Raw genomic sequence first — 22,661 nt, 5'->3', positions numbered from 1 at the left:
AGCTTTGGATAAGGTAACATGAAAACAGGAATGCACTTTTACTAATCTACAAAAAAATTTTTCTAATGCATATTCAGAACGATTTTATAATACAAGGAGGCATATTGCTCATTAAGAAGGGGTTCTATAAGAAAAGCACTAAGTTAGCAACTATGAAAATGATGAGGTCAAAGATGGATTAAATGCCCACTTTCAGGAGGGATGGGCACGTTTAAGGAAAAGGAAAAGCTTAAGAGAACACTTACTGATAATACCGACCTTTCATCATCTACTGCATTTGACAGAAATTAACCTTTTAAAACGTTTACCCGTGACACTTTTAATAGTTTAATTATGACGTATACAATGTAGTGTAAATTAATCTCCATATTTTGTTAAAATACTGTCTTCATCCTCGGGTCACAAGGGCTCCACACACGCCACCCGGCGCACCCACGGCCAGAGCAGAACGCTTCATGGGAGGGAGCACAGGAGTAAGAGCTGTTCCAGATCTCGCAAAGGCTAATACGCTAATTTGTTTTAAAAATCTCACTACGAAATCAAAAAGATTGATCCAAAGAGCTGAGCTGTTACACTCGTTCGTTACCACGTACAGTGTTAGGTAGGGAACGTGGGCTGGCCAATCAGGGTGCATTAAATGGCAGCGTCTCAGGAAGGAGGCTGTACTGCTCTTCGTCTGAACCTCATGAGCGAGCGTCTGCACCTCCTGCCTCAGCAGCTAGTCTCTTCCAGACAAAGGTCTTTGAACAGTTTAGTGCTTAGTGTTATTAGCCCAACAATGCAACTTAGTTCACAAGGTATTTTGGCAACTCTTAATCTGAGCAAGAATAGGGGCTTTGAAAAATAAGGCTTTAAGGAAGCTTGTCATTTTAGGGCTAAACTTTAATAGAATGTGAAAGTTTGAACTCTTACACTTTAAACAAACAAAACCTAGAAATTACTGATTGGTTCAAAACGGTTTTATGGAAAAACTGATCTGTAACAAAAACTTGGCATTGAGTGCGAAGGCTCCACCGTTTGAGCAAAGCGTACAAAGGGTCCTGGGGGACGGGACAGGCGGGGGGGGCCCGGACATTCACAACAGCAGGCATTTTCTCTTCCTCTTCTTGACGGGGGGCGGGCAGAGAACCGCCCGGATAGCTTCATCAAACACCGTCTTGAGACCTCGCTGCGTGAGCGCCGAGCACTCCAGGTATTTGACGGCACCTGTGGGAAACACAGCCTCACCCTCAGATCAGAACGGGGGCGCCCCCCACCCTGACATGGCACCGAGGGCCCTGCTCTGCGGGGTCCCGAAAGGCAAGCCAGACCCCGAGTCCACTTCCCCAGGCGGGGCTGCAGCCTCCATCACGAAAATAAAAACGTGGGCAAAGCAGACATGACAATGGGGGTTCCATACCGATCTCCTTGGCCATGGCCAAGCCCTGCGGGTAGGTGATGGGCGTCAGCTTCTTCTCCTTCAGTTTCTCAATCGTGTCTTTATCATCCCTCAGATCAAGTTTGGTCCCCACCAGGATGATAGGAGTGTTGGGACAGTGGTGTCGCACTTCGGGGTACCACTAGGCACCAGCAGAGGAGGCAGTCAGCCTCTCCTTGGGAACCGCCCTCGCCTGAACTGTATCCACACAGGGGCCCAACTGCGGCAACCACCCACTTGGTCTCCGCGTCCCCTCGCCTAGCTCACACCCTCCAGAACCACCGACCGGCTGCGGGGTGTGCCCAGCCCGCCTGGAGCCTGGGACTCACGCCCCTACTGACAGCTCTACTGGTCTGTGAGAGAGGAGAGAGGAGGGACGACCCCCACCCTCCCGCCCCCCGCAAACTACTTTGTTTTTGGCAAAACAGGCCAGGTTCTTAGGTCATCTCAAAATCCCTTACGTATTCAAGGATGAGAATAAAACTATCTGGACCCAGGTCTCAGCTCTACCGCCATTACCCCCACCAGACACGTCCCCGATCCCAACTGAAGGGCCTCTCACCCGTCATTTTCACTACGTTCATGAAAGATGCCAGAGTAGAAAGTATGGTCATTATTTTTATTAGACCGACTCCGAAGTGCTTCATTATTTTAACCAGGAATACGGCACTTCTGAATCAGACCTTGAGACTTTAGAACTCTGCATACTCAAGTCATGTACCTAAAAAACTGATTACTTATGTAAAAAAATTACCTAAGTAGTAGAATTACTAAAATCAACTTAAATAACTGAAAGTTTCTATCAGTAAATGGTATTTTATTTTTTAATGTTTCTTCCTGAGAGTGACATTATGTAACAAAATATTTTCCTAAAAAATCCCACTTACCTTTGCACGAACATTTTCAAATGATGCAGGACTCACAAGAGAAAAGCAAATCAAGAATACATCCTATAAAAAGAAAACACAGGGAGGTGTTCAGAAAATGGTCTTACAGTGAGGAATGCACTTTGCTTCCTGAGTGCTGCTGGGAGGGAAGCATGGGACCAGGGCATACGCTGCGCACCAGCAACCATGGCGCAAGCCTTCTCCCCGACACCCCTGCAGTGTGGTCAGACGCTCCCAGACCAGAACCAGCACGTGAAGCACCAGTTACCAGTGAGAAGGGGAGTGGAGGACGAAATATGCTAGAAGTTACTCGAGGCTACAGAGAGACATCAAATTTAGACCCCTGGGAGGCCTCTTTTCCATCCTTCCCAACTCCCACTGGGAACTAACTTAATGCTCTGTCACTACACGGGGACAAGAATGAGTGTCAGGTCCTATGGCAATATTTCTATAAAACTTGGTTTCCGTCCGTCAAAAGCAGATTCAAATTAAAAACTGTTATCCTCAAATGGTATGCTTTTCATTACGCTCCCATCACAATCTTAAGTACAAACATTTTTAGATGGTCACTGGGTTCCAATTAAACTGCTTCTTAAAGAACTGCCGTCAGAGTCCCAGGCACAAAGCCGGGTCTCAAGAATTCACTAAACAGGCACGTCCCTCTGGGAGGGAGGACGATCTGGTATGTAAGTGGCGTCTTGCCAGCTGTCAGAGCTTCTCAGACCCAAACAGGGCCTCCGGAAAACTTGCACCATACTGTGTAAAAAGTGAAATTTGGGACTTCCCTGGCAGTCCAGTGGTTAGGACTCCACGCTTCCACTGCAGGGTGGGAAAGGTCTGATCCCTGGTCCAGGGAATGAAGATCCCGTATGCCACGAGGCGTGGCCAAAAAAGAAAAAGGGAAATTTAAATATTTACCCATATTAAAAAATGCCTAAGAGTTTCTAAAATACTAGATTTATGAAACACTTTCCTGGAAAAAGGCAATTAGGCTACTCTGTGAAATGCACACAATTCCCAAGTTAACACTTTCGATCATCCAGCTGCTATCTTGTACCTGAAAGGGAAGAAACATCCCACACAATAGCTTTTCGTAAATGACACTGAAAATGCTAGCACATGCACAAGCTTGTCCAAGAATCACCACAGCATCTCGGCACCTGGGCTGATCACAACATCTCAAAGCAGGGGTGGGTTAGCTCACCAGCACCGTGCAGCCTCGCCCGACAGGCCCTGCACAGGACACCAAAGCGGGAGGAAGGAGGGCCCGCAGCGTGGTTAGTCCCGCTCCCGCCAAGCACTTGGGCCACATGAGCTGCAAGGTAGAGCCCTGCACTCCTTCCCCAAACAGCCTGGACAGGGGCCCTTTCACGACAGCCGCTCCTGTCCCCTGGGAGGGGGAGGAAAGCAGTTCACACACTGCTCTGATTCAAGCCAGTAGGTAAACTGTCAGGCAAAACCCCAACCTTGAGTGCGTTAAATATAAAACACTCAAGGAACGTGAGGCTCAATAGGAAATCCTAGGAAAACTAAGTGAAATGAGAGAACAGATAAAGCTTGAAACTGAAGTCGACTGAAAAGTTTTACATACGGCAATCGGCTTGTCTTTGCCCCTGGAGGGTATATCCTTACCATACGTTTCTCCAACCTAGTAATGCATGAGAACTTTGTTTGAGTTTAGTAAAAGGTGAGAAGAAAAATCAATATAACCAGTTACCTATTCTTCATCTGAATTTTGTCTCAACCCTCCCAAGGGATCTAAAAGCAGATGATGGCCTAGCAGGTCTATAACGCCAGGCGCTGCTGAATCGCTCCGTCACCCTGTGAAGGTCAGAGACGGTGGAGACCGAGATGCGCCTTCAACCTGTGGTGGCACAGGGAGGTTCCTTCCCCAGCATGAAGCCCATGGCTTCCGCTCAGCAAGGACGTGCCAGAGGGGTGTCCCACCCTCAGCGAGGGCATCCATCAGCAACGACACACCTCTCAAAGCTCTCCGGCCAAGTTCTCAGACAGGAGCCCAGCTGGAGCCAACAGGAGACATGGCCGTCTGCACAGCAGGCCTCTCGGCCGAGACGCTGTCCAGGAAGGTGGCCGGGTGTGAGGGCTGTGACCTCACGGGAGCGCGGCTCAGATTCAGGGACCCGCCCTACTGAAAGGACAGCGCTGCTCCCGCCCCCCGTGTGCGTGCAGGGGCCGCCCAGAAGTGACCGCGCTTCCAGCGTGTATCACTGTGCTTTCAATTCACTCCTCTGTTCCAGTAAGAACTGAAGACTTGCTCTTCAGCAATAGAGAACCTGGAATTCTAGAATCAAGAGAAAGACAGGCGAGACAACTATTTTAATTTCATCTTACTCAAGCTTCTCCGATTTACAATTTGCAGCAATGTTGAAGTTTCTCTAACTACCCTGATTTAATCTATGGGTTATTTTTGAAGCCTGGTCCTCCCAAGACCTTGAAGTGATGCCAAAGCTTCGTTGTGATACAGGGACTCATGGGGATCGGCCACAAAAACTCAGCTTCAAAACAGCCTTTAACCACATCTGTTCTACCCTTTTCCATCTTTCAGAACATCTTTCTGATGGAAAAGAAACCTGCTTTCCGTCCTACGTTAACGTGACACCGCCTGCCTGTTCCTTCCTCTTCCTTCTGCCCCAGCCCAAACGCGGCTTGAAGAAAACGCCTCTGGCGCTTCTGACGACTAACGTCAAGAGCCCGGTCCCTCCCACCTCTGCTCTCCGACCTGACGCCCCACACGGTGTTCACGCTGTCCTTCTGCCCTCAGCCCTCCTCACAGGGTCACTCCCGTGCCCTGGAGCGGCGTCATTCCTCCTGAGCTGCTGTCTTGGGTCTCAGGCCCATCTCCCTTTGGGTTTGAAAGCTACTCTCCCTCTGTGGCGGCCTGCCCTCCCCACACCGGACGCCCCTGGGCCTCCATCGACCTCGACTCCCGTGCCGCAGCCCGATCTCCCTCACAGGCCCCAAAATGACAGCAGCCCTTGGCGCTCCGGCCCGCCCGCCCGCCTGCCAGTGGAGCCGCCTGCAAACGGACCAGCCTCTCCCAGGAGAATGAGGGGGCTGGACCTCACCGCTCCGAATGATGACCCCGTGCCCACCACCTTTTGGAGAACCAAGTGGAAACTAATGGTTTAAACAGTTTTAACTCAGCTACACAGAGGATGCCAGGATTAAATGACCACAGGAAACACATGTCTCTTTGTAGGTCACGAAGACCTAGAGAGTGGGGAGATCTTGGTATGAAATCATCCAGCTGGCCCTTCAGGAGTGGGTCAGGGCAGAATCATGGATGAGCCACAGAAACAGGCCTGCAAACCAGAGACCGGGTTTCATTTAGTACAAAGTTCAGAGGTTTCTCTTTGCCAAGAAGAAATCCAGGTGCCAGCCTGTCACTTCCAGGGTCTGCTCCTCCTGGCAGGACAGCATGGCCCAGGAAGGAGACCCTCCAGGCCCCAGCATCTCAGCACTCGGGGCGACCTTCAGTAGCCAAGATAACCCTCTCGTCTCCAAAGGAGTCTAAGCAGGCACAGCTTTAACTGCTAGTTGGGTGCCCGCCCCTCTCTGCTCCTACGCTGGCGAGGGGTGGGTTACACACCGCGGTGCAGGTCCACTGCCTTCCCCAGATGGGATGTGAAAAGTTCAAGTCCTGGCCCCGAAAGGACAACACCCACTTGAATTTCAGGCCTCACACACTACAGCCTGATTCAATGTGTCACTTATCTAGGTGTTCTTCAGCATGCAAAGTGCGGATCCTGCCAAGTCACCTTGGACTTACTGCGAGTGACCGCCTCAGAGGAAGAAGCCGCACCCTACCCTGGACCCCCCGAGTCACAGCAGATGGTTCTCATTTCTCAGTAGTGACACGCCGCCCTCCCAGATGTATCCAGTTGACTGGGGACTCCTACTCTACCACTCAGTGCAGATGCCTTTGAAACCTGGACTCAGCAAGCACCCACTGGGGATAGAACAGTTTCCTAAACTATTCTACTGAAAAATACTGAAGAATTCAAACCATTTGGTGACTATGGGCTGATTTTTAATACGTAATCACAGTTAACTTTTACCTGGAGATTAACTGAGAAGCCAGCCAATTCAAGCCTCCCATTTTATGGTTTTGGTCTTTGTTTAGCACTCTTCCCAGAATTCAGCTAAAGGACAATCAGCAAAAATCCACAGCTCAAAGAAACTGTGCTTGGACTTCCCTGGCAGTCCAGTGGTTAAGACTCCACACTTGCAATGCAGGGGGTGTGGGTTCAACCCCTGGTCGGGGAACTAAGATCCCGTATGCCGCGGACCAAAAAAAGAAAGAAAGAAAGAAACTTGGCAATTCCTCTAGCAGAAAGCAAATGGAAAAGACAGTAAGTTTTGCTTGGAAAAAGCCGTATTTCAAAAACAAAAAACAAGATTTGGGTAGACTAGGACTAATTAACTCTTCACTCACACTCCCCCCCCAGAACAAAGTGATAATTAAATCAGTGCAAGGGCAGAGGCCTGCCTTCTCCGGGATGTTTCCCTGACCCCAACCCCTCTGGCTGCCCGGCTCGCTGCGAGCAGGTCCGGCATCTTCCTCTCCTCTGGATGCAGCTCGGAACCGAGGGCCTCCCCACATCTACCAGCACAGCTACACAAACACGAGCAGGAGTCCCAACAGCAGCGACTCGCACGGGGCTGTTCTGCGTGCTCTACGCTCTACATCTCTCCTCATCCAGCCCTGCGAGGAAACGGGGCAGGACTAGAGGTGAAGAAACCTGCCCGGTCACACGGCGAGGAAGGGAGGGCGGAATTTGAACCCAAGGAATTCGCTCAGCTGCCTCTGTGCAAACTGCCCTGGCCAGTTAGTCACTAACTCTCCAGAGCTGTTTTAAAAAGCACTTTTAAAACAAAGAACAGACATGTTACAAGAAGCAAATGATACAAGTAAGACAACTGCTTATTGAGAGAAAAGTGGCTTCTGACCATGTCTCCACCAGCTACAGCTCCGTATAATTAGCTCTGGTAACGAGACAAGCTACTAGCAGACACGCAAGCAAACCCAATCTAACAGTTTTCTGACTGGACACAGTGGACACATGTTTATAAAGCTAAAACCTCAATCGACATTGAGAAGATTTAGGTACTAAAGCTGCAAAAAATGAACATGTATTTTATAGAAAAACAGTATTAAACCTGTAAGATTAGTTACTAACTTGATCTAAAGAAACCTTAATCTTCACTGCTTAATTTGATTCTGTGGTAAAAAACTGTCACAAAGCAAACTAATCTGGAAACTAATTGCTCTTAAAACTATTTAGCCAAAACAAAACAGTACCTATTTCACACGGCTGTCCTAAAACTACACGGAAGAATGTAAAACGCACAGCGCCATAGTTAATAACTGGTAATGCTCAAAAAATAAAAACAAACAAAACCCTGGTTTGCATCTAGGCGGATATTCACTATTGAACTAATTTAACGTTATTATTACTCGATATACCCAGAAGACGGCAATATAAGCAAATCCAGAGGTGATATGAATTAATTAAATAATCAGGAATTGCGAAGGACAAACTACACATCAGTCATGCTCCTTACCGTCTGTGGATAGGAGAGGGGGCGCAATCGGTCATAATCTTCTTGTCCAGCCGTATCCCACAAGCCCAGATTCACCGGTTTTCCATCCACCATAACATTGGCAGAATAGTTGTCAAAGCTGTGGGACAGAGCGAAAATGGTTAGTCTCTAGCCGTGCAGCACAAGGCACAGACCTGGGAGCTGAGTGGTGCCCAGGCTGGGGTTGCAGGCGCAGAGAGCTGAGGAGGCCGAGGCAGGCCCAGAGGCGGCCAGGCCAGCAGATGCCCAGCCCCGCCAGCAGATGCCCAGCCCCGCCTGCAGGTGCGCAGCAAGGCCTCCTGAGAGCTGAGAAGCAGAGGGAAAACGGGAACTGGAGTGTAAGGGAAACAAAGGCAGCACTTGAGAAAAACACCCGAGAAACAGGAACAAGCTACTAAATTTAACCAAAACAAGTCGCTGTCAGCAATAAAGACCTGCTTGCCTTTAATAAAGAAAACATTAAGGTTTTTCTCCCCAGGAAGAAATAAAGTATAAAATTAATCCCTCTTTCAAACCCGACGTGTTGACTTTTCCATGTCCACGTGTGAGTCATTCTCAGGGGGCACGCCAGGGCGGCTGCACTGGCACTGTTTCCAGAACACCCCCCCCACACACAAGCTGAGCCCTGGTCATCCACCCTGCGACCAAAGTGCAGGGTAACGCAAAGCAAACGGGATCTGAGAAGCTATTGTGTAACGTTTTCAAAGTGAGCTCACACAGGTATTTAAATTAATTTGAGGCTGCTACACACAAATTAGTTTAACTATAAGAGGAGGAAGCCTAGAAGGCCTACAGGCTGACAGGGGGAAAATAAGGTTGACATTAAAAAATTACGGCGAGTACCATGGAGTAGCTCATTAAAATCTGGCATCACAAGGTAAACCAGGGCAAGTGCCAAGCAGAATACAACACATCAGCCTTTAAAATAGAATTCTAGAATTAATTTTTGCATACTTAAGACTAAAACTTAGGATCTTACTACACTGTGACAGCAAAGTCATGGTCTGAGTAAGTTCCACTGTGATTTATAAAAGTTAATGACCAAACCAGCTTTCATAAAGAAAAGGTCTCATATGCTGTATTTCTGCTTCAGTGGGAAGATGATAGATTATTCAAAACAGTACTGGGACTTTTTTTTTTTCAACCTGTGAAGAAGAATCAGGCTCCTGCCTCATACCATACCAAAAAATAAACTCTAAATGAATGAAAAATAAAAACTTCACCTACAAAAATCCTACAGAACATTTTTAATAAGACATTAAACTCAGGGAAAAGGCAGAATGGCATGTTTACATAAAAAAGCAGAGGACACCATAACAAAGTTCAAAGACAAATGAGAGACAGAGGGATAAATATTTCTCATATATACAAGTTCCATCAGTAAGAAGAATTTTCAGTGGAAAAACAAGCAAGGGATTTCAAAAGGCAATTCACAGAAGACTAGTATACACGGACAGTAAACATTCAAAAGATTTTAACCTCACCGGTGACCAGAAATGCAAACGATGAGGTCACTTTTTTCAACTCATGTTAACCACAGTATGTGTGAAGGGGGTGTTTCCGTCACAGCTGCTCAAAGTGACAGCCTTCGGGACAGCAGCTGTGTAGCATCTATCACAGAGTAAAGTGTCCGTTCCTTTGCTTTGCCACAGTTCCTCTAATTATCCATCACATGTGCACAAAGACACGTGCAATGACGTTGAGCCAGCCCTGTTCGCAATGCCAAGTGACCAGTGGTTAAGTCCGCTACAGCACTTCAGTCAGTAACAGCTGTTAATGATTTAGCTCTAGCTACATGTGGAGATTAAGAAAGTCCCCACCATAAATTCAGGACAGTGTGATCCCACTTAGATTAAAACACACACAGGACACCGAGATGTACCTGTTGTGTCTGAGGGGGTGAGCACAGTGGGAAGTGAGGCGTTTCCTCTCCACCAGCACCGCAGCCATGAGGACAGAGCTCCCAGCCGCAGGGCAGTGCGTGACGAGGCTCCCTGGTAACCCCATCATCAGAAAAGCACTCTTCCACCCCCGCCCAGTTCTGCTGCCAACAGGGAATAAGCAGCTCAGTAGCTGATTCCGTCCTCCCATCCGTCCCCCCACTCTACACTCCACCACGCACACACACCCTGGTTTCAATTCCAAAGCCCAATAACTCAACAGTGACATGTAACCGTTGGATTACTCGCCAGAAAAGGCCAATTAAACCATAATGGAGTATTTTGTTCCAGTTCCTTGACCCTTCACACAAAGAGCCCAGAAAGCCAAACTTATCCGAAACTCTTATATTACCCAGTCTCTGTACTTCACAGTTGGTTTAACCTTCACTTCCTGAATATCTAAAAACCAATTAGGAAATGTGTGCTTCATCACTGTGCAGAAACTTTACATTAGATTAAGTATTTTTTAAAAGTCCAAATACCTTATAATGAGACCTCAGTGATTGAGAGGAAAATTAATCACATCTGTTTGCATAAGGATTAAGAATGGCAGAGCAGAACAAAGGTCAACAGAATCCAAAGCACCATATCACAGACAAGTTAATTTCCAGTTTAACTCAAGATACTTACACAGTGGGGATATACTCTCCAGGAAAGGCATTGGTCGTGTAACTGATCAGGAGGCAAGTTTTACCTACAGCTCTAAAGAGAGAAAAAAATGGTGTAAGTTGCTTAGTCAACATGAATGCAGTCTTAGATTTCATTATTCAGTGAAAATAACTTATAGAAAAATCAAGAAGTACACATCAAGTACTTAGCCCTAAACAGTTTCTATAACCTTTTATTTAACACTACACATAGTTTTATCCTGAAATTTAAAGTAAACAAACTAGAACTACTCAGAAAGGCAGAGTCCAGAGGCTTCACACACTGTTTTGGCTTTAGGTATTAGCACTAGTAGTCAAGAAATACTTGTTAATAAGCACAAGGTGGAACAGGAACAGTATTTTAAATTGATTGACTGATTGATGGCTGTGTCGGGTCTTCGTTGCTGCGCACGGCCTTTCTCTAGTTGCGGCGAGTGGGGGCTACTCTTCGTTGCAGTGCACGAGCATTTTGGTGACTTCTCTTGTTGCGGAGCACGGGCTCCAGGCGTGTGGGCTTCAGTTGTTGTGGCATACAGGCTCAGTAGCTGTGGCTCACAGGCTCTAGAGCGCAGCCTCAGTAGCTGTGGCGCACGGGCTTAGTTGCTCCGCAGCATGTGGGATCTTCCCAGACCAGGGATCGAACCCGTGTCCCCTGCATTGGCAGGTGGATTCTTAACCACTGCACCACGAGGGATGTCCCTGGGAAAAGTATTTTTAAACTGAAAGTCTCTTCTGTGAAGATCTCTAGAAGGCTTTCATCCAAGAATCTGCAAATCTATTCTCAAATTATTTTGATGAATACTAATATGCAAACATAGCTTTCCTCTCCAGCTTCCATTTTGTTGCTAAGTAATATATTTTGCTGCCTCCGAGTGGCAGCTCAAATCCCACCACCTTCCTAAAGCCTTCCCTCTGGCCATCAGTGACAACTGTTCTCTAAGGAGAGTGCTTAGTCACCAACCACCACACACAACTGCTCTCACTTTAATTCATCTGCATTCACGTGCCACCTTGCCACATCCTCACATCCCCCATAAACTTTTAGAGCAGCTAACACATCACGCCCCAGACATATTAATTAATGGCTCAGGGACGCTGGAGTAAACTTCCCAAACAGCTGCAAAGAGGAGAAGTAACAGAGAAGAGTGTAGAAATACTCCCAAGACAGGAGGGCCTCCCGCACAACTGGAAGCAGATACAGTGTGCCAGGGCGGTGATGAAAGTCTCCCAACCACCTGAAAATTTTTTCAAGGGGATATCACCTAAAAATTAAGACGATCACTGCACCAGTAGCCAACACACGTTCTCCAAATTTGACAACATTCACAGGGTGGCTTCAGGGGCTTCTCAGAGTCCCTGGCCTCCCAAGAGCTCACCAAATAAATGCTCCTTACATGGGCCCATCTCCCTGCTGTCCCCTGTTGGCTCACCAAGGTCACGAGATACACTGGAGTTCTGAGTCGAAAGATTTTGTTGTTCAATCTCAACTACTACTATAAATTAGGACTCACCATAAAGAAGTTAAGTGCTTTTCTATTTTCCTTGCACTCTTAGCAAAAACCTCTCAACAAGAGCAGATTACAGGCCCAGGCGGTCTTGCCAATACTTGCTGCACTCAAAACATTATCAAGGTTTAACAAAAGCTGGAACTCCCTCACCCCAAAGACCTCATAGTCAAACATGACATCATCAGGAGCTAGCGTCCAACTCCTAAAGGCCTTCTAAACAGAAATGACTCAATAGTCATACATTTTGTTAAAAGCTTAGAATGTTAAAAAAAAAAAAAAACCTGAATGAGTAGGAGTCTGAGATATCTGAAGTCATTGTCCCGGATGTGCGACCCATAGCCAACTCTACCACTTACTGGCTGGAACTGTGTAAGTTTCAACTTCCTTATGCCTCAGTTTTCTCAATTGTAAGATGGATGCAAAACTACCAACTCCATCACCAAACTATTGTGAGCATTAATGCAATTTCAATCTATACCAGCAAATTGGGTGCTATGCCAGAAGTACACTAGGTGCTAAAGATACTGCAATGAACAAGATCTCATGGAACTTATGCAGTTATTAAACTAAAAAATGAAAAATGCAGTCATTACATAAAATTATAGGTGTGGTAAGTGTTACTAAAGATGCTCTGGAAATTTACAGCAAAGGGATCTAACCTAGTCTTGGGGGCAGAAGAGGCAGCAATGTCATTGAGACTGATGAGTGGGGACACAGCAAGGAGGAACATTCTAGGCAAACGCAACAGCACATGGGGAGGCCCAGACTACAAGAAGCCCAGTAAAACTGAAGGACGAAGAAAGAAGGGGGAAGTGGCAGAGGGAAATCTGAAGAAGTTGTCCTCTCTTCTCGTTAAGGGCCTGGAACTTGATCCTACTTGGGAAGTAACAGAGGATTTTAGTTGCCGAGAAACCATTAGATTTGCATTTTTAGAAGAAGCCTCTGATGACAGTGTGGAAAGAGGACCAAAGAAGCTGAAACTGGAGGCTGAAAACAAGGAAGCAGCTGCCACTGTGTTCCAGGAACCAGCCCTGGTGGCCTGGACCGTGGAGGGGGTTTCAGGGTGCAGAGAAGTGGGCCACTCCAAGAGCTACCGAGACGTGGGGAAGAACAAGCGTGGCTTGGCAAGGGGCTGGATGTGGTAGCTGAGGAAGAGAGTGGACTCTAAGGCCATGATAAGTGAATCTCTTTGCAAAATTACAAATGTTGCTGTGTAAAAATGTTAATAGTTATTGCCTCTTAATGTCAAAGATAAGAAGCTCTAAAAGTTTTAACTGTTATGTTAAAATATCAGTTTCACTTCAAGACCCTGTCCTAAGTCTCTCCTATATGTATGAGGAACAAAGTCATCACTATAAATACCAGCAACCGTGTTTTAAATGCTCCAAAATTTCTTTTCCTGAAATCCACCTTCAGCTGAGGCTTCATCTTTTGAAAGGTTTAACTGTAAAGAATTCTACTGGCATCACCTAATAATAAATGAAATTTTATTACCAATCATCATTTGCTAAAAAGCTGTATTCTATAAGAAAATAAGTAAAGTATAAAATTCTGACTTTTTAAATAAGTACATGTCCAACCTTTGATTTAAATGTTTACTTAATTTTAAAAAACAGATAAAAACAGATAAAAAGCAAAGGTTATTTACCTCCCATTAGTGTATTTACTCACCACTTTTAAACACATTCCATAAATAAATGGTAGAGGCCAAAGTCAACATCGGCTCAGACAAAGTCACAGCTTTTCCCCACAGAAAGAATGGAAGCAGTTATTTGGTCAGTCTTGACTGATGCTGCTGCATAATTTCTGGAAGTTACTATTTGCTTTGGAATTTCCAATTTTATATATTTAACTACTCGGCTTGGTCTCTTTTTAATCTTTGAAAGATGCTGCAAGTCTAGAAAGTGAACATGAGTCTACTAGAAGAACATTCACATGAACACTTTTTTTTTTACTTAAGAAGTATCTTATTTGTGATAAATAATCGCAACTGTTACTAGCTCTTTTACGGGTTACAAAGTTGACAATGTAGATAGAAAATATTTATTTAAGTTTTAAGTGACAGTGAGTCATCACACAACATTTTAATCTAACGGCAATTGAGCACATTTTTTTAACCTATCTGTGCTTCTGCTCTATCTTGTAGAAATAATCAAGACCAAAGCCGGTAAATTATGTTCCTGCTATGTCCTTTATTTTTCCATTAGGAGAACCTCAAGGAAAACCTTTCCTTAAAAAATTTTCGGTAAACTTCAGTGTTACTTCCTGAAACCTATAAACCAAAACTTAAAAGCACATAAAAATCGATAAATCTAGAAACACTGGCAATTTCGTCACGTTAAAAAAGTAAGGGATGGGGGGCTTCCCTGGTGGTGCAGCGGTTAAGAATGTGCCTGACAACGCAGGGGACACGGGTTCGAGCCCTGGTGCAGGAAGATCTCACATGCCGCGGAGCAATAAAGCCTGTGTGCCACAACTACTGAAGCCCATGTGCCTAGAGCCCTTGCTCTGCAACAAGAAGCCACTGCAATGAGAAGCCCTCGCACGGCAACGAAGAGTAGCCCCAGCTCGCCGCAACCAGAGAAAAGACCGCGTGCACAGCAACGAAGACCCAATGCAGCCAAAAATAAAATAAATTTTTTTAAAAAAGTAAGGGATGGACTTCCCTGGCGGTCCAGGGGTTAAGACTCTGTGCTTCCACTGCAGGGAGCATGGGTTCGAGCCCTGATGGGGCAACTAATAAGATGCCACATACCACCCGGAGCAGACAAAAAAAAAAAAAAGAAAGAAAAGAAAAAAGTAAGGGATCCAGGAAACTCAAAAAGAAGAAGATTCTGCATTGCCTTAAAAAAAATAAAAAAGATAAATTGATCTTAGTAGGACAGAAAAACCAGATTTCTCCAATGACTACTGTAAACCAAAATAAGGAGCCTGTATTGCTGTCTGAAAGTACCTAGATCTTTTTTTCCCCAGTTTTATTGCAGTATATTTTACATACAGCACTATATAAGTTTAAGGCGTTTAACAATGATTCAACTTATATACATCATGAAATGATTACCACAATAGGTTTAGTGAACATCTATCATCTCTTAAAGGTACAACATTAAAGAAATAGAAAAAAAATTTTTTTCCTTGTGATGAGAACTCTTAGGATTTATTCTCTTAACAACTTTCATCTATAACATACAGCAGTGTTAATTACCTTTATCATGTTGTACATTACATCCCTAGTACTTATTTATAACTGGAATTTTGTTCCTTCTGACTCCCTTCTAATTCCCCCTCCCCTAACCCCTAAAAGTACCTAGGATCTTAAGAACAAATTAATAGAATGTAGTGGAATGTGAATTATAAGTATCAAATATATATTTACACTTATTGCATTAATGAAAGACCCTGAATGAAAGTCCTCAATTTATGCCAAGAAATGGGTTTTGGGGACTTCAGTTATACATTTACTGAAGACACCAGGCCTTCAGTAAATGTATAACTACGCAGAGAGTAAGTTCAGAAAATTTATGGATTAATAGAGCAATTCAGTGCTACAAAAACACAAAATCCTAACTGAAATTCTGATGTTCTGCCACCAACAGGGGACATTCCAACCAACTTACAGAAAGCCAGTCATTATCAGCATTGGAGGCTTCAAAAAGTTCAGATTTTCAACACTGAAGTTACTAGAACACTCAAGGCTGAAGATGCCACCTACGATAGAGTTCAAATCTGAAGCAGCCGTTACTCCAGACTGTCCTTCTAGAACCACCAAGCCTAACCCTGGGATAGCTGATTATATGGGTCAGCTAAAGATGCAGAGTTCAAAACCAAGAATTTATATCTGTGTGTCACCCCCATTCTCCTTCCAAAATCAACTTCTGTATCATATCCTCTTAAAACTACTGCCCCCAAATGGGAACATGTTCCCATGTGATAAAGCAAATAGAGCAAACTGTTGATTACAGAATCTAGGTGGTGGGTATATGAGTGTTCACTGCACAATTCTTCCAACTTTTCCATGTTTGACATTTTTCACATTAAGATGCTGCAAGAAAAAATTCCGTCTGGTGACATGTGGTAACTGCCCTGGTAGCAGGATCCCTGGTAAAACATCTCCTTTCTAGGAAGACTACAATTCTAAGTTAGAGCTACCTGATGATACAGAGGTGAAAAAGTAGGAAGTACGAAGATATTAACTGATTAATGCAAAAGACAGATTATAAAGGGCGGCTTTAAGGTTTATAAAAATGGACTCCTGATACTCCTTCACTGAACCCAACCACAAACTTTTAGCTGGAATTATCACCTGAAATTAAAACAACAACAACAACAAAAAACACATTACACATAATTTTACCAACCAAGGTCAGATTCAAATACTAAACATAAATTTGGAAGGCAATGCAGAAACTTAAACTCATGGATCACGCCATTACTGCTTGTTCAGTGGAAGTAGGCAGGAGCTGGTGTACATTCCTATCAAGATGACATCATGGAAGGCATTTATCATGCTCAACTAAAAAAATTCCTGGACAGCAATGTCTAAATCGGACACTGGGCTGGAGAGACCACTAGCGCCACCTGGAGTGAAACGGGGGGCGGGGGCTCAAGTCACTCACCCCCAGCCTCCCAGTCAAGCAAAGCCGAAACAACGCACAATTAAAAGTGGCTGTTCAGGACCTCCCTGGCGGTCCAGTGGTTAGGACTCTGCGCTTCCACTGCAGAGGGCACGGGTTCGAGCCCTGGTCCGGGAAGATCCCGCATGCCTCGGAGCAGCTAAGCCCGTGCGCCACAACTACTGAGTCCGCACTCTAGAGCCGGCAAGCCACAACTACTGAGCCCGCGTGCTGCAACTACTGAAGGTCGCGCGCCTAGAGCCCGTGCTCCGCAACAAGAGAAGCCACCGCAATGAGAGGCCCGTGCACCGCAACGAAGAGTAGCCCCTGCGCGCTGCAACTAGAGAAAGCCCGTGCATGGCAACGAAGACCCAATGCAACCAAAAATTAATTAATTTAAAAAAAACCAATGTCAGAGGCAGAAGCCAATTTCTAAAAAAAGAAGAAGAATAAGAATATAGGCTAATTGGTGCTAATTATAATAGTTATGACAGAGCCTTTAACCAGAATTCCCAAGAATATTTTTAAAATAAGGAAGCCTCCAATTTGTGGAATCTCAACCAGTTTGCCTTCCCTGCTTAAACTGCCCCTAACTGCCTGAAATTCCACAACATTAAGCAACTTTCACGCCACAAAATTTAGACCCACACTTACAGCTTTAACAATTTTTTAATAAAACATTCCCACCAGGAATATAGTTTATTCAGATAAAAGCAAAAAAAATTTTTGATGGAAAAAGTATATATCTAGATTTTTCACTTAAGCCTTGTCTGCTACATGTTAGTCCTGATTTAAAGTAATACAGCTCAATTTTTTTCGTAAAGGTACATTTCACTTCTAATGTCAACATTAATGTCAAATACAGTACTAAAAAACTGACAGAAAACTCCAGGTCACCGTGTTTTACGCCTAACACTCCTTCCACAGAGCCTAGCAGTGCCTCAGAGTAATAAAAACAGCAATAATAATAAAAATACTGGCAGCTGGCACTCACTAAGCACTCAGTAGGGGCCAGGCACCTGTGCGGCACTTAATATCCAGCATCTTGTTTAATCCTCACAATCTCCCCTTGAGGCACCTCTCTTGGGGGATGAGTGATACGCTCAGCGTTTCCCCATAAGTGGCGAGGTGGGGATATGAAGGAAGGATCCAGATCCCACAGTAGGCATTCAACAAGTATTTGACTAGATAAACAAGCCAAGGCAAACAGTAGAGGTCCACAGTCTGTAAGTATAATTAAGTAAACTGAATATGTCTGCTGTGCTTATGTTTTTAAATTTTTCAAATAAGAATATTACATTCTAGGATTAGATAATGGATTATCAGCAATGTGACTTAAAGAAAACTAGTATGTATTACTGATTCCGCATCCTTAATTTTTAAAGGAAATTCAGATAATTTAAAATGTTCCTAAGACAGTGACATATGCTCAGTTAATTCAGTAGCAAAAGGATCAAAACTTCATTTAAATGAATTTAGTGATTTCACTGTTAAACCAATTAACTGAACATTTTCCCCCAAATTAAAGCTTTCTTTTAAAGGGTTAAAAAAACCACAAAACTACTATACATATTCCTAAATAGAAACTTACAATTTTTAATTATATAGACAGAACTATGAAGTGTCAATAATCTTTCACATTTGTGAGCCTGACAAATCATACAGAGGGCATCTTTTAAAAAAAATCAGTTGTCTGATTGTCCTTCATGGATCTGAATTAGTTATAGAAACAAGTCAAATGTCTAATTTACAATGTTCTAAAGAAACCGAGAACTCATAAATTCATCGAGAGGCATAAAAGCAAACCAGCCCTTATAACAAGTTTAGGGTACAGGGATGCCAGAACTTTTCGTTCGACTTCACAAGACTCCAATTCTGACTTTGCTGCAACTGGTAGTAATTCTTGGAGCTTCCTTGTTAACGCTCCTGTACTCGAGCCACGCTGAGATGCACGATTTTGCTCGGATTACACTGAGATTCTTGTTTCCAGGGAAGGAAAAAACTGCCAAAGACAAATCTTCCTTTAGGGCCGGGAACCACCACAGACAGTAGTGAAAAGAACTGCCTTGAGTCACAGGGCGGCCCGGCTCAGCGAGGCTGTTCTGCTACATCCCAAACCTTAACGCATGAAGCGAAGGCCAGCTTTTTCTTCTTCTTTTCTTTCTTTCCTTTTTTTTTTTAATGTATGACCACACCACGTTCCGAGAAAGGAACCGTCTTAAGCACACCCAGCTCCTCGCATCTAGAAATCCTAAAAGTTTCCCCACCTTAATAGCAAACAGAGTGTCCCTTAAAAAACCAGAAAAGTGGCTTAAGTACAAGCGGAAGGCACCCCCTGGCGAATCAGTTTAGGATCCACCCCCAACCAGCCCGTGCACGTATTCCTCCCCTACGACCGAGCTGGGACCGCCGGGACCCACGAAAGGTCTCAATGAAACTCGAAAGGTTAATGGAAAAATCAAGAGGGGGTCCTTTTTTAAGAAAGGCAACTCCCTAAACCCACCCCAACTACAGGCAAACGAGGGAGGGTGGCGGCCCGAGGCGAGTTCTGCCGGGCGGTCAGCGGGCCGCGGAGAAAGCGGGAGGGTGGAGTTCACTTTCCCTCCGGCCGCCGATCGCCGACCCCTCCCTCCTCCCCCCCCACCAAAAAAAAAAGCCGGAACCAGGCCCGCGCCGCCCGGTCCCGGGGAGGGTGGCGGCCCACGCCCCCCGCCCGGGAGAGGCCCGGCCAGGCCCCACGCCAGCCCGCGGCGGCCGCCCGCCCGCCAGGCCCCTAGCCCCGGCCCCCGGCCCCTGACCCCCGGGCCGGCCCGCGCACTCACCCGTCTCCCACCACCACACACTTGATGGCCTGCATCTGGGCCGCTCTCTGGGCCGCGGCGGCGGCGGCCGGGCGCTGAGGCGAGGAGCGGAGAGCTCGGGGCGCGGCGGGCGGGCGGGCGCGCGGCTGCGGGCGGCGGGGCGCGGGGTGCCGGGGCCGCTGTCCACGCCGCCTTGCCCTCCGCCGATGGGAAGCCGGAGCCCAGCAGCAGCCACCACCCAAAGCTGGGGAAAACTGCAGAGAAACAGGAAATGGCCGCTCCACTCACATCCGGCCTCCCCTCCCCCGCCCCGGCGCCGCCGCTCCCAGGCTCCGGGGCGGGGCCGCTCCCGCCCGCGCGGCTCCCGGGGTTCCTCTAGGCTTCGGGGACGCTCGGGAGCGCTCGGGAGCGCTCGGGAACGCTCGGGAACGCTCGGCTCCGGCCTCCGGGAGCCGGGCGCGGGGCGGGCCGCCAGCCATCTTTGTGCGCTCCGGCCGCGGTCCTGGCCCCGCCCCGCCCGCCCAGGTCGGCCTCGAGGGGGGGCCCCGGTTTCCAGGTGCCGGCTCCCCGCGCCCGCGGCCAACTCCTGTCGGGGGCCGCCCAAGGGGTGGACATCTGTTCTTTGTGATCCCCATAACTTAGGTTATGACAAGGCCCTTCTAGAAAATTCGCAACCTAGAACTATAAAGAAAAGACCATACACGGTACCATTAATCAGAGATAACTAATGTTCATTCAGACAAAAATAGGTTGAACTTTCCTCCTTTGCATATGCATTTTCTAGTTATTCTTAATTATTTTTATTTTTAAAATTAATTTATTTTTGGCTGCGTTGGGTCTTCGTTGCTGCACGCGGGCTTTCTCTAGTTGCGGTGAGCAGGGGCTACTCTTCGTTGCGGTGCGCTGGCTTCTCATTGCGGTGGCTTCTCTTGTTGCGGAGCACGGGCTCTAGGCACGTGGGCTTCAGCAGTTGTGGCTCGCGGGCTCTAGAGCACAGCCTCAGTAGTTTTGGCTCGCGGGCTCAGTAGTTGTGGCTTGCCGGCTCTAGAGTGCAGGCTCAGTAGTTGTGGCACATGGGCTTAGTTGCTCCGTGGGATGTGGGATCTTCCTGGACCAGGGATCGAACCCCTGTCCCCTGTGTTGGCAGGCGGATTCTTAACCACTGCGCCACCAGGGAAGTCCCCTTAATTATTTTTAATGTGTTGAGTGTTTACTATGTCCTACTGATTTGCACCAAGTTCTGGAGATAATGTCCTCTTAGCAGACCATTAACGTGAGAATATTTTGGTATATCTCCTCCTAGTTATATCTGTATGTATATAATGAACATGTTTTTAAACAAAATCGGGAAATCATGCTGAATCATTGTTAGAACATTTTTCATGACTGCTTACTTTTCATTCCATTATGCGCATGTGCCTTAATTTAACCAATTTCTCTATTATCAGACAGCCAATATTTCCCTATTTGAGAAAGAATGCTGGGATGAACATGTATGTACAAGAATCTTTGTAGCTTTATTTCTTTAGACTGCATTCCCCCAAAATGGAGTTACTGGGTTAAAAGTGGTGAATGTTTTTTAAAGCTTTGATACATGTTGCTGCCATGCCCGTCTGCAAGGTGATAACCAGCTCACACTCCCCTTACCCTGTTTAAGAGTGGATCGTCCAGAGGAGTTATTTCCAATAATATTTTCATCTTGTAGGTCTTCTCTTCCTGTAACTCATTCAGTTGTTCAGTATTATAACAATTTTTCTGAAATCAGACCTTTTCTATACAATTTTATTTTAAGCATTTTTGTCTTGCAATTATTTCAAAATAAACGTTTCCAGAGCAAAGGGCATCTCTTCTTTGTTCATTCAGATCCCCCTTGAAGGCCTCTCTCACCTTCCGAGATGGCCCACACACTGTGTGTGGAGTGTGTATCTCCCTGAATAAACCTTCCTTCACTTTACTGTGGCTCGCTCTTGAATTCTTTCCTGCACAAAGCCAAGAACCCACACTTGGCGGCCGCCCCAGGGACTCGCCTGAGACCTGGGACGTGACCATCCTCTCGCGCCGCACTCTCTTTCCTGCAACATCTTTTCTGGTGCCCAACGTGGGAACTCAAAGGGCATAATCTCGATCCGCCTATTGGGCTACGGCTTCCCCTCTGAAGGGTGGCTGGGACTTCTCCTGAGCTGTGTAGATTCAAGGAGGCCCTTAGATGGTGACCGACACTGCCTGCAAGATCTGGCAGAGACAAACAAGTTCTCTGGCCGTGAAGGAGCCCGCGGAGGCCAAGGCTTTTCTCCTCTCGATCTTTCTCATTATCCTATCGCTCTATCTCTTTGGACTAGAGAAGATCCACCCAGACGACCACCGGACATCCAAATTAAGACTGAGCGCGGCAAGTCTTTGACAACTTGGCTGGGAACTAAGGCCCCCAGCCAGGTGGAGGATGACAACTTCAGGCTGAGCACAAGATTCCTGGAGCCCCGCCCTGTTACCTCACAGCCAACCAATCAGAGGAAGGCCACGCACCCTGCAGCCCTCACCCCAAATTTTGCCTATAAAAACTTTTCCCCCAAAACCATCAGGGAGTTCGGGGTTTGTGACCATGAGCCGCTGCCCGTTCTCTTTGCTTGACCCTGCAATAAACCTTTCTCTGCTCAAAAAAAAAAAAGCTCTCCCTAGAAGGTATTGGAGGTGTGGAGAGGCTGGTTAGGAGGAGATAATATTAGTCCAAGGAAGAGGGGTGTCACGGGCTGAACTGTGTCTCTCCCAGATTCATATGTTGAATTTCTAACCCTCAGTGCCTCAGCATGTGAGTATTTCAAGATAGGATTTTTAAAGGTGTAATTAAGGTAAAATGAGGTCGTATAGGTGGGCCCTAATCTAACATGACTGGTGTCCTTTTAAGAAGAGGAGATTAGGACACAGTCAACACGTAGACTGAGGGGAGACCACGTGAGGTCACAGTGAGGTGGTAACCATCTGCAACCCAAGGAGAGAGGCCTCAGAAGCCAAACTTGTTGACACCTTGATCTTGGACTTCTAGTCATAGTTTCTCTAGACTTTTGAGAAAATAAATTTCTGTTGTTAAAAAAAAAAAAAGATCCCCCTTAAAGAGGAGTTGAGATTTCAAGGACTGTAGAGCAACCGTGGTCCCTTTGCTGATAGAAATGTCTAGCGAATCTATGAAAAACCCCAACTACTAAGTATAATTACCTTCCTATCTTTAGACCAGGAGCAAGTAAAAGGG

At 46.1% G+C, this 22,661-nt stretch overlaps 1 protein-coding gene across 2 annotated transcripts; it reads right to left on the bottom strand.

The window, feature by feature from the left end:
* Positions 1–861: 861 nt before the first annotated feature.
* RAC1 (Rac family small GTPase 1) lies at positions 862–19,719 on the bottom strand. 2 transcript variants are annotated; one of them, XM_036826897.1, is made up of 7 exons: positions 19,439–19,719; positions 10,479–10,550; positions 7,891–8,008; positions 3,896–3,952; positions 2,305–2,367; positions 1,400–1,559; positions 862–1,206 (listed from the first exon to the last, which is right to left on the bottom strand). In XM_036826897.1, the coding sequence occupies exons 1-7, from the start codon at positions 19,471–19,473 to the stop codon at positions 1,076–1,078; spliced, it is 636 nt and encodes a 211-aa protein (XP_036682792.1). In that variant the 5' UTR covers positions 19,474–19,719; the 3' UTR covers positions 862–1,075. The 2 variants fall into 2 exon arrangements, with proteins under 2 accessions (XP_036682792.1, XP_036682793.1); XM_036826898.1 differs by lacking the exon at positions 3,896–3,952 and having other exon boundaries at positions 19,439–19,704.
* Positions 19,720–22,661: the final 2,942 nt, after the last annotated feature.

Source organism: Balaenoptera musculus, chromosome 15 (assembly GCF_009873245.2).
Source record: "Balaenoptera musculus isolate JJ_BM4_2016_0621 chromosome 15, mBalMus1.pri.v3, whole genome shotgun sequence".
Lineage (NCBI taxonomy): Eukaryota > Metazoa > Chordata > Mammalia > Artiodactyla > Balaenopteridae > Balaenoptera > Balaenoptera musculus.
The sequence above is the reverse complement of the archived record's forward strand: the minus strand, read 5'-3'. Positions and strand labels throughout refer to the sequence as shown.

Bases quoted from the DNA above. Each gene is read 5' to 3' on its own strand.
- RAC1 (XM_036826897.1), bottom strand. From the start codon at position 19,473: ATGCAGGCCATCAAGTGTGTGGTGGTGGGAGACGG. The intron at 10,551-19,438 runs GTGAGTGCGCGG...TTCTCTCTTTAG, and splicing joins TGTGTGGTGGTGGGAGACGG to AGCTGTAGGTAAAACTTGCC. The intron at 3,953-7,890 runs GTAAGGAGCATG...ATGCATTACTAG, and splicing joins CCCTCTCCTATCCACAGACG to GTTGGAGAAACGTATGGTAA.